Source organism: Diachasma alloeum, unplaced genomic scaffold (assembly GCF_001412515.2).
Source record: "Diachasma alloeum isolate Michigan unplaced genomic scaffold, Dall2.0 Dall_scaffold_00276, whole genome shotgun sequence".
NCBI lineage: Eukaryota > Metazoa > Arthropoda > Insecta > Hymenoptera > Braconidae > Diachasma > Diachasma alloeum.
This window is the reverse complement of record NW_021680415.1, coordinates 1,110,082-1,122,396: the sequence shown is the minus strand read 5'-3', so window position 1 is coordinate 1,122,396 and position 12,315 is coordinate 1,110,082. Positions and strand designations below refer to the sequence as shown.

Here is a 12,315-nt window from a genome sequence, read left to right as displayed (position 1 = left end):
GGGGGGGGCTGTCTTGTCTCTCTCATTTTCTGCTACGTGACCTACCGAGATTATCGCACGTGCTATTAGACTCCTATTATTTCCTTTCTACCGTTCTTTCTACTAGACTAGATGAGAATTAAAAAGTTTTAATAAGAAAAACAGTCGTTCATTTATCGTTTCCCATTTATTTCATCGATGGAAATACATTACAGAGGACAACCCGTTCTGCCCCGTTAGGTCTTGCGAAACCAATGAAATTAATTCAATTGAATTAATAAATTTTTTTTAGGAAAAAAAATTACGATAACATTTCTTAAAATGAAATTTCTACTTCATTTTTTGTTTTCTGGAATTAATTGAATATGAGGGCAGGATTTGTCTAAAAAGGATTTTGTTTTATTACAAAAAATGTTTGGAAAGGGAATAATTTGTTGCTATTTTTAGAATTTCTAATTTCAAATATTTTATGAAGAAAAACTCCTGGCTATTTATCCTCACGGAATGATGATCGTAAAAGATGAGATGAGATGAGATTCTGAGAAGTGAAACCAGCCCTTGAGTATGTTGCGAGGCCAACCCTAATCCCCTCAGGTTCACGAGAGGCGGCTGAAGAGGTCGAAGATCAATGTCTTAGGTGGATTGTAGACACGTGATTTTATCGCCTTCTACAAAACGAGTTTAGGGTGAGACACGACGCAGCGTCTTGAAACAAAACATTATTTTTTCCTCACTTTTGTTTCTTCGACCAGTAGATTCTCAGATTTGATTCTTCACGTAGAAGAAAAAAGTTGGGAAAACGTTACTTTTGAACTCTGTGGCGAGGAAAATGGGGAGACGGTTTATTTTTTCTTTTGTTCCAAAAAAAATGGGCTGACTCGGGGATTTATTACCTTTTACTAAAAATTTTATTTAAAAATTGGGAATAAAAATTCAATTTTTCTTTTGGGAATTGCGCGAAATTACTTGACGAAACGTAAAATTTCGTTTATGCAACATTGTTTTTTTTTATGAAATTGTTTGACATTTTGTAATGGAGAATTCATAATCTGATAAGAAATTAATGGAAACTGTGAATTTTTTTTCAATTATTCCATGAAAATTTCATAGAACTCGGGAAGATTCAGATAAAATATTCTTGGAAGAAGAATTGGATAGTAAAATTATCTTGAATAAAAATTCAGTGTAATTTGATAGTCAATATTTATGTTTGAATCGAAAATTCAAGTCAATTGAAGAATTTTCGTCTCCTGCTGCTCAAAAATTCAGAATTTTTCAGTACACTGTTTAAAAAAATGTTTGAATTTTCCGAAAAAAGACCTTTCAGGGAAAATAGTTAATGGAGTTTCAAGTTTCTCTGAAAATTAAAGTAGTCCTAATTTTTTAGCGGTAGGAAGACCGAAATTCCACAATTAACATTAATTTTCAAGTGAAAATGAATATCCACTGCGAAATTCCCTTGAATAATTTTTAATTAATTCCAATAATTCTGCATAATTCATCCTCATCATTTCCCTCCATGCGTGAAGCCGCATAGTAAATAATGAAGACTATAAAATAAAAGATAATTAAAAAGCTCCACCGAGAAGTGAATGAAAGTATTTTTCCCACTCATTGCGCAATACCATGTCCCCAAAGCTCCGGCATTTCCGCTGATCAACACTGTTACGACGCGAGATTAGAGCAGCATCTGTGCATTAGGGAACATCGTAACACATTCATAAACCCAATTCGTCGACCCCTATCGCTCCTCCGATAGATCTGCATGCCTCTGAACCGATCGATAAACCCCTCTCGCAATTTGACTTGTCCATTTGTTTTATTTCTATTAATCGTTTGTCCTGCGTGTACCGCTGGAGGAGTACGTTGGGGCTAATAAAAAATACGGCAACAGCTGAACGGAAATATAGACTACTAAAACCGAGAGCCCATAAATCCATCGATTATCAACACTTGGTGGGCGAGTGGACGTAAAAATTGTTGAAATGGTGTATCACAAATTCCTGAGAGATGAAAATGCTGTCAAGGAAAAATTGTATCCCCTCGAAACGCTCTGAATAACTCCAAGTCGATGATAATCCTGGCCACTGATTGTGAGTGACTGTAACAGCGTCGATTACAATGCCGTGGAATGCGCTCAGATGCTGACATTTCGAAAGGCTTCTCTTATATGGGCATTAGCACTATTTCAATGGGCTTCAAAGCCGCGTTCACGCACTATCATTCGTTATAAATTCTCAAACTTGATATTTTCATTATTTTCCATCCCATAAAGCAAATATTCATGAGACATGAATATTCAATGTAAGCCATTGAGTGTAGTGAAGAAAAATGAATGTAGAATTCCCAAAAAAATTATTCATTATTGATAATCTCTAATGTGAATGGTAGCTCTGACGAGAGTGAAAAATTAATCCATCAAATTCTCTGCATTCAAAATTATTATTTAAGCTTTTGTCAAAAAGATGTGATCCGAATGAGTTACGAATACAAGAAACACGTGAGACTATTAATTTTTTGTGGATACTTAATTATATTCAAGGTTATCAGTTGTGCCATCGAAAATGGAGATGAATTTAATCGAGAATTTGGAAAAACATCTTTTTTTTAAAATTATTTTCAAGATCCAGACGAAATAGTTCACTCTGATTTTCTGATGGCATCAGTTCCGAAATTCAATGGTTCATAATTCTCAAAACAGGATTGTCCTTAAATTATCGTCACTGAATTCAAAAGAAAAGAAAAAAATACGAAATTTTACATTTCACTTTCCTTAATTTTAAATGAAAAGAAGATTTAGTACCAAATTACGTGGAGTATCCAATTAATTGAAAACTCGAGAATATATTTGCCTGAATTTTCATGAATATAAATTTATATAGCTCAATTTTATAACATTAATTTATAAAGCTTTATGACGGATTTCCTCAAAATTCTAGGAAAACAACAGCGCGATGAAAATTTCCAAGAAATGTACCGAAAACTTCAGCCCAAATTTTTTAACACTGCAATAAAACCTCCGTTTTACCTCGCAGTAAACCTCTCCCTAAACCGGCCCTTGCTAAATAGTATCACCTCCAAAACCTTGAATAATTATCACTGAATCCAAAAGAATAAATTTTCCAGATAAAAAAACCTCAAATTGAATAGCTCACACGAATGTGTGAAACCACTAACTGGTTTCTATCCTTCAAACGAGATATTATCATCCCATTGGATTTATTAAACCTGAACTCATCAAAATAAAACTTACAAACTAACCATTAAAACCACCGCTCAATGATTACGAAGGTCGACATATTCCAATAGTAAATGTCACCCATGTATGCTTACATAAAATCGCATGATGAAAGCCAAAAGGTGAATTAGAAGAATGCCTTCAGTCATTGCACAAGTCCAATTGCATCTACGAATTAGTAATAACGGGGAAAGGTCATCATTGTGGCAACATCTCGATTCACGTTTTACCATCGCAATTGTAATCAGAGACGGAAATGTTCGACTTTCACCGCAACATCTTCATCGCAAACGATCCCCACGACAGCTGTCTCATTAATCTCCCACATGATCGATTCCAGTCGCTTGTCAGAGGTCTGAAAACGACTGGAAAACAGCAACAGAACACGTATCGATAATTCTTATCGCTCAATCGAGTCTCAAAATGTGTTCTGCAGTTAACCTCAGCGATAAAAAACACATTCAGCATAACTACACGTGACAACCTAGCCTTTTACGATATCACATATTGACTTTGAGCAATCAACCGAACCTAACGCCATTTTTATGTCTGAATGTTGCAGGAACCTTTTCAATGCGTCGACTAATTCGTCGAAGTCCACTGAAGAGTTAAACCGGGGGAATTCTTCAGCACCGAGGTAACCATGGCGTCGATGGAGATACGACGAAGATTACTTTTTATCGCCCTGAGCATAGGACTGCTTGCGACGTCATCAGCAGCACCGATGGGAAAGGATTCGCGACCGCAGACGCGGAGGAAATCACTGGTGTCTTCAGTCAAGAATTCCGATGAGGTTGGCAACCCTGAGGATCTCGCCTGGCAAGCGGAGTTCCTGGTGGATCAAGGGGGCGTCAATCTTCTTCGGAAAATCACACCAAAGAGCATCTTCATTGCTCCGTCACTGCAGGCCCTGCCATCTTGTGCTGAAGGGTATCAACCCGATGCGATGAACCGCTGCATCAAGAACGTGAACATCAATCATGAAGCGCACCTCGACTTTCTTGTTCAAAGGTTGAACGCCATGTACGCGAATTTTGGGGGGAGCAAGTCTGAAGCAGCAGCTAGCTCGGGGTCGGTTCCTACGGGACCTCTGCAGCTGGATCTTCTGAACATTCCGGTTATCGTTGAGGCTGAGGATCAGGAGGAGGAGGAAGACGCTGCGGCGCCATCGACTTCCTTATTTTCTTCAGAGGAGGAAGATAACAGAAGGGGAGAAGAGAATCCTCCGATCGTAGTGGACGATAAGGATGAGGAGGATGAAAAAGAGTCTGATCAAAAGCCGTTTTTTCACGAGTCTCAAACTACCAAGGATGGTAGCGAGAATGAGGACAGCAATTCAGGAAAGTACGATGATGTTGTTCCATCGCTAGTTGATTTTATAGACGACACAAATTCAAGTTATTCAGAAGTAATTGATCATAAAGTTGATGCTGGCGACAGACTTCATAATCACACAATCTCTGAAGAAGAATCAAAATTAGATGATGTCAAGGGTGATGATTCTAGAGAGAAGACGCCTCGGAATGACTCATCGTTGGCTTCAACAGTTGTTCTTTTATTAACTCCAACGAAACTACCGGTTTCAAACGGAGATTTGATAGTTGCTCATAATAGCAGCACTGGTATGCTGAGTGTGCGTAGGGATAAGGAGAATGGAACTGAAACTGAGGAGATTATCACTGTTAATTTGCCAGAGCGCTTGGCAACTGCCTCGACCCCGATTCTGATTCTTTTCAATGGGTCAGTGTCTGATACTTCGGAGGTTCAGTCGTCGACTACTGAGGAAGCACAGACGGAGGAAACTGAGACGGAACTTCCTGGGGTGAATGAGGACTCAGAGGATGTTGAAGAATCAACGGAGAGTGACAACGAAATTCTCGCGCACAGTGAAGCTGGTATGATGGTGACGGTGCTGCCTCGTGTCCAGGCATCATCAACCCCTGTTGGCGATGACAAAGATACGACAGCGAGTAGAATATCAAGTACGATAACCATCAACGATGACTTTGTCCGAGAGACAATTGTCCTCGGTCTGAATCTCCATAACGACTCGAACACACCGAATACCTCGGAGCCTGAAGACCAGACATCATCGACATTTCTCGCAGATGAGAAGATCGTCACAGTCACCCCGGAAATGTCCTCGGAGGAGGAAACAACGTCTCTCCCTGAAGATACGTCATCCTTCACCGAAGTACCCGAGAATGAGGAAACGACTGCGGACAATTCCGATGACAGGAAGGAATCCACGACGTCGAGAGAAATTACAAAACAATCGGAGCTTCCGGCAACAACGACAATGTACAGCGACGTCTCCACGGACCAGAGGGAATCGTCCCCGGTAATAAAAGTCGAGGAACACTTCGATGAAAACATTACCGACAAGCCATCAACAAGACCTCCGTCGGCGAGTCAACGTCCGGAGGAGTCTGACAGCTCCGAAATCATGACCGCGTCTTCCTCCAACAACGCAGAAGCAATTTTCGCTCAACAGCCGTCCGAAAACACTCGTTACTCGTCACCAATTAAGCAGAACAGAAAGCCACTAGGCCCTCAGGCCCCTGACTTTCCAGATAGATCGGCTGTCAAATACGACACAGCAACAGCTTCAGAGAACACAGAAAACATCTACACAGAAATCAAGACAATTGATGATCAGTTGGAGCTGCAAAAGGTCCCGGAGGCCGGTAGCTTCGTCCCGGATCAACGGAAGGTGGATTCTGGCAGCCAAGCTAAGGACTTCGTCAGGTTTCCGACGTCCGATAAGATTCGAAATCGTCCCGGCTACGTCAGGTTTCCTTCGCAACAGGTCAACAGCATCCACACACCAGACGACTTCAAGGACAGACGTCATCATCGACCTTTCAACCAACGAGTCCCACTGGAGAACCTCTCCAGTCCTCAGAAGCAGGTGTACTGGCCAGACTGGCGGAACGAACATCAAGGCTCGATTCGCTCCAAACCTGATGTCAACGACGGGTCAAGGGATCGATCTCCGTTCTGGTTCTGGGCGAGAATGCCTCTCGTCAAGGACCCCAGTCTCCTCCGTTACGCGACGAACCCAGACACCCTAGATCGGTCAGACAACCGATCTCATGGACCGAGACGGATCAACTACTACAAAGAGATCTCCCCTCATGATGCCCCCAGAGCCTTCGCCAGAAGCACTATCGGAGGCTAATCTCTCAACTCATTGTGAGTTCAGGACTGGACTCTCGATTTCTCTTTTGAGAAACTGCACCCGAAGATTCTTCCTCAAGTGATTGAGATAATCATTTTAGGGACTAGAGTCGATATGGTTGACCAAGAAAATAGGTTTTACACGATGGAAAACCATGCGCTGGTGTAGCACAAAAACTTGTTCATCCGACGCACATTCAAAGACTGATTTATCAGAAGATTTTGATTAAGAATATTATTGAAAAATGTATGTTTAGGACGGAAATCGTGGAAGTGTTGGGACGTTTTAAGAGTCCAGCGCTCAGAGTCATTTCGCACGGAAACTTCAAGACTTGGAGAGGTTCTTAGTGTCGATGGATGGTGTATGGATTTATTTATTCATGATGAACGTTAGAGTTTTACGCGCTGTCTTGGGGGCTTTGGCGGACTCATATGTGTTTTTTTTTCTGATAGTAAAAAAAATCATTATGTGGGAAAATGAAAGGTTCTGGCGGGAAAAATTTATGTGTTTAGATGCGCATTTTGTTTTAGAGTGTAAATGCACGTACTAAATGTGTAAATGTCGGTGTCAGCTTGTAGAAGTCGATCTCATCTCTTTCTGGGCTCGAGGAAGATGCTTTTTTTTTAAATGAAAATAAGAACATCGGTGTGGATTGAATGTATCGGTGTTTAGAAAACGAGATATTACTGATGAATTGTTCGTTTGAATACTTTGACATTGCGGCCAGTAACAGTTACCGTCTTAAATCTCATTAACGCACGCGAGATGCACTCATTCCCCAAATAATTGGCCCTTCCCGAGAGAATACATAAAGTAAAAAAAATGATAATCAGCGAAAATTTACGTAAAAGTATCTCAGTATGTCGATATACATATCCGAAATTGTATGTCATTAATGTTTGTGTACATAATTGATTGTTTAATTATCTGTAGAGTTAACTGTATATACCGCGTATTACCGAAGTCGTAGATGATCGAATGCCGTGGTTAAACGATCGAAATAGAATAATGAACTATTATTAATGAATTGTAACTGTGTCGAGTTATTGTATTATTTATATGTAAACTTAAAAATTGTGAAAAATGAACGAATTATATATATTATTGATGTAATTGTGTGTAGAATTGTTACGCACTTTTGGTGGTACGAAGTGAAGAAAAAAGAAATATTCATCAGTCAAATTTACCGATGATGTTGAGTCTGAACCGGTGGTCCGTTCTGCTTTTGCTTTTCATTCATCCAGATGTTAAATCCTGAACGAGTTTGAAAATTTCCTTCAATGTCTACGTGTACAAATAAATTTTAACTGCACTAATAATTCTGTTGCGAGTACTTTAACCCTCATCTTTATTTCCTTCCACTAACTATTGAATCGTCTGTTTTGAAGGTAAAAACAAATCGCAATCAGTTTGCTTTATTGGTCAGACATGAAATAATCGTTGCATTCTTTCCTGAGAGAATGAATGAGACTGCTTGGCAATATCTTTATGAATTTTTAACAAATAACTATGGAGTCCATGGAAATAAATGCGGAAACGGCGGTATCGTATTTCCTGAAAGGAAGAGATTGTTTCGTAATACAAAGTTATTATTTATATTTGAGAGTTAATTGAATAAAATATCAGAATTCTTTCAGATGCTTCTACTTTAGTGGATATTTTGTTAACAATCATGTTTTGAGACCCTTCAAATCTTGGCTATAATAGACTTCTGGGTTCATCACATGTAAATAACAGAAAGGCAGTGGAGAACAAACAAGTTCTGTAATTAATTCAGAATCGAATTGGTGAATGACAACAAATAACTCCAGATGCATCGAGAAAACCTGTTCAACAATGATCTTATTGATTTCGCAATGTTATTTATCTCCAAAAACCACTTCTTAATAGTGTTAACTTCTAGTTAACTTCTTCGTTAAATATCAAAATTCTTTAAAATGTCTGCACATTAATAAACAATTCTCTAACAATTACGTTTCAAGAACTTTGAATCTGCTAGCTAAAATAAACTTCTGAGTAGATTCCTCTCACATCTCCACATCAAATTTCAATGTAACATGATCGAGTTCTGTCATTAATTCTCTAGCAAAATCGTAAAGGTTAACAAATAACTCCCGATACATTGAAGACAAGCCATTAAACAACAATCTTCTGTATTTGTACAAAATGTTATGCACATCCAAAACCCCCTTCTCTTCTCGAATAATAAACTTCCATTAAACGTCTGTACATTAATAAACACTTCACCAACAGTCACGTTTTGAGACCCTTGAATCCCCTAGCCAAGATAAACTTCTCAGTGGATTCGTCTCTCGTCGCAGCAGGCCTCACAATCTTAACACTCTTGTAAAACCTCTCTGTATCCCTTTCAAATTGAGGAGCCCTGCCCCCATCCCACATCTTCACAATGAACGTTCCTTCAGTATTCGAAACTTGAACGGAGAACTTGAGCGCAGAGTAGGCAAGTTCCGTGATTAGCTCATGGTCAATGTCCCTGACACCAGATGCGTTGGGAGCCATGTCAGACAGGACAACATCAACCTTGTCACCATTCAGAGCTTCTAGGAGTAGTTTCTGTGCTTTCGCACTCGTGAAGTCCAGGTTACCGAGGATCGTTGCACCCTCCACAGCGTGAATCGGGTTTCTGTCGATAGCGTAGACCTTTCCAATCCTCTTGTTTTCGTCCTTGCCATGGGAATTGGTCGCCTTCACTGCCACCTGGGTCCAACTTCCGGGCGCAGCTCCACAGTCGACGACTGTCAATCCCGGGGTGAGGACGTTGAACCTCTGGTTGATCTCTAGGAGCTTGAAGGCACTTCTGCAGCGATAATTCTCCTGACGTGCCTTCTCCACGTAGGGATCTTGAATCTGTCGGACCAGCCATCTCTGCGAGCTGGGGTTCTTGGTTTTCAGGTTGTCAGGCATTTTCTTGAGGTGGCGAGCGCTGGTGTGCAGGTGGCGAGAAGTGATGACGTGATTGGAGATTTCCGTTGGCGAATCTTTGAATACGAATGGGAGTAATTAATAGTGGGAGAGATTTTCTAACGTTTGGAATATCTGCTGATGGTGATATTTATGGTATTTATGTAATATCATAAATATAAATAATCTGCTATTTATATTTATGATATTGAATGGTGAAGTTCATGTTTCAAAATTAAGAAAAAACTGTTGGATTGAACAGGAAACTGTAATTAATTAAATTGCGTTCAAATGAATTGAATGAATTTTGAGAACAAGTAGTATTTCTATTCAATGTATGGAGGTTTGAGCAACTGGTAAGCAGCTGTTCATTGAGGAATTTTCGAGTAAAAATTCATCAATGCAATGATTTCTAGTTTTCTGTATTGGATTATGTGTAGGAATACTCAATAAAAACACATTAGTTTTATTCTTCAAAGTAAAACTCTTTAATGATCGCACGCAGAAGGTATATCTTTCTCCAACGAAGTCTCTAGGACGACTAACTAAAAGTCATGAGAGTTTTCACTCTCTGGACCCATTTGACAAAAGGCCCTTGTTTCAATTTTCTTCAGCCTCTCCTTTGTGACTCACCATGAGGACTGTTTTTCTTCACGTCTCTATTTTCTAAGAAAAGCCATAAATGTCACCCTGAGTGTTTGGGTGGAAATGAGAAAATGTTTAACTAAACTAAGAAATTAATTTTTGTATTCAGGCATGAATTCCAACATTCTGAATGATAATTTATTCCGTTTGGTGCATAATTTTTTTAAAATCAAACTCAACACATATTTACATATTCAGGACATTGATTCATAATTCAGGAAGAATGAGGACCGAACGTCGTACGTAATATTTCAAAAAAGAGGAAAAGCAATTGAAACTGAAATCGAAAAGAAAATTGCCATTATTCAATCAAATCGGACTGGATTCAATTAAATGAATTGAGTCAACGCGAAATACTTTTTGTAATTTATTTGAAAATTATTCGTAGTACGATTATATCCCCTATTCAAAGGGGCTAATGTTGTGAAGATTGAAAAATGCAAATGACATTGAAATTAAAAGAAAAAATGCACTGAATTCAATCGAGATGAACTGAATTGAATGAATCGACCTAAAAATCATTTAAGAACCAAAATTTTATTCAAATTCAAGTTCTTAAACGATTTTTTGTTGGATTATCTCAATTATTTAAGGAGATAACATTTAAAAAATCAGAAATTGACATTTAGACATGAAACAACGAACAACTGAAATAGAAATTAAAGAGCGAATAGCAATCTGTTTAAGTAGAATTCAATCTCAACTTGAACAGAATTGAATTAAATAAATTGTGAAAACGAGAAGTAGTATTTCTGTTTAATGTGCTTGTGGATTATTTTTGGGGTTGATTATCTCTGTTATTTGAGGGAGTTCCTTGAAAGAACTGGGATTTCACCTTTAGTAATGCTGAGACAATGAGAAATATTGATATTTCTCTGGCAGCTGGGGGTCTGGCCCGTCAGATTGCCAGGCATTTTCCTGAGAATGGTATTACACGTGGAAATGCTACGAGGGATGATGACATGTTTGCAGACCTCCATTGTCGAACCTTTCAATACAAATAGAACTAGTTAATCATCAACAAAAAATTTTTAACGATTAAAATACGACGTATCTTTGCTAAATGTGTTTGTAAATTATTCTGAGGTTAATTATCTACAGCTTTCAATTTATATAAATTGGAGCAGTGGAAGTTTACCTTTGATGATGAGAAAATAGAGAATACTGATGTTTGTGGGGAGTCTTCAACTCCTTGAAGTTGCAATTTAGAAATTTGTCATTTTTGAGTCTAATTTCGGAGTATCACCTGCATGAGGGGTTTAAATGCCTCAGCGTGGTCGCAACCATCTTGGAATTATCCACCCGGTGTTTACCAGCTGATGGTAGAGCCGGAGAAGGCATTGTTGATATTTGCTCCGAAATTCAAAGAAGAATAACGGATCAATTAACTTTATCATTAATTTTTTCTCTTGACACTTTCAATGATCCATGAACTTTCCTATATTTTCATTTTTATTTTTTGATTCAGTCGTGGCGCAAAAGTTATTTATAAAAAAACATGCAAAACAAAGTTTATAAACAAAAAAACGAGAAAAAATCCCATAGGGAAAGAGTTCAAAACTCTCCCTGTATTCTTTACGTAACGCTAAATAGATAAATGACAAAATTTCATAACTCATTAATCAAAATTTCACCTCAAGTCCTCAACCTTCGAACAATTCCCACAATAATCGCGTGAATTCTCTACTAAGACTGCCATCCATTTGAAAAGTTCCACTAGAAATGGTGGAACCCACCTGCGCACCCCCCATTCGGCTCGCGTGACGTTTCCGCAATTATCTAGACTTCACCAAAAAGATGAAAAAAAAAGCGCGATTATCTACACTTGAACAAAAAGATGACTGCGGAGAATAAAAACTTCGTATTAACCATTGAATGTACAACATTAACCCGAAGAAAATGAAAAACAATGAATTATTTTTTATTTTCTTTAACATTATAATTCATTTGATCAATAATGACCAATTATTCGGTAGTAATACCTCTCGAGCTTCAAAATTATCGGGTATTCCCCAATAGCTTCGTTGCAAACAAATGAGGTGTCAAGTTTTGCAGGAGAGCTTGAGGGAATTTGTCGAATTATTTTTCACAATCGGATTTCGGCCAATCAATTAGGGAAGATTTGAATAAATTCTGTTAATTCAATAACCCGATTTCCGTAGACTGTCAAATACAAGATTCGATCTGAAATGAGTCAAAAAAATGAAGAGCTACTGCGAAATATTCATCATTTAACCATATAATTTATTTATTTAAGGCTTTAGGCATCCGCATTTTTTTACGTGAATAGTTGAAAAAAAAACAATAAAGATTAATTCAATTTAATTCAATGAAAATTTAATTTTAATTC

At 38.3% G+C, this 12,315-nt stretch overlaps 2 protein-coding genes across 2 annotated transcripts in view; one reads left to right on the top strand and one right to left on the bottom strand.

Annotated features, from left to right (window-relative positions):
- The window catches only part of LOC107038015, a 38,762-nt gene extending 31,045 nt beyond the window's left edge, over window positions 1-7,717 (top strand). Inside the window, exon 2 of the mRNA XM_015256877.1 lies at window positions 3,780-7,717. Within this exon, the coding sequence (XP_015112363.1) occupies window positions 3,861-6,398 (2,538 nt within the window). The 5' untranslated portion in view covers window positions 3,780-3,860 and the 3' untranslated portion in view covers window positions 6,399-7,717. The remainder of the gene's footprint in view (window positions 1-3,779) is intronic.
- An 817-nt stretch (window positions 7,718-8,534) lies between these two features.
- Window positions 8,535-11,251, bottom strand: LOC107038016 (rRNA methyltransferase 2, mitochondrial). The gene is made up of 3 exons (XM_015256879.1): window positions 11,104-11,251; window positions 10,801-10,953; window positions 8,535-9,397 (listed from the first exon to the last, which is right to left on the bottom strand). Exons 2-3 carry the CDS (start codon window positions 10,943-10,945, stop codon window positions 8,652-8,654), a joined length of 891 nt encoding a protein of 296 aa, XP_015112365.1. The 5' UTR covers window positions 10,946-10,953; window positions 11,104-11,251; the 3' UTR covers window positions 8,535-8,651.
- Between the last annotated feature and the right edge of the window lie 1,064 nt (window positions 11,252-12,315).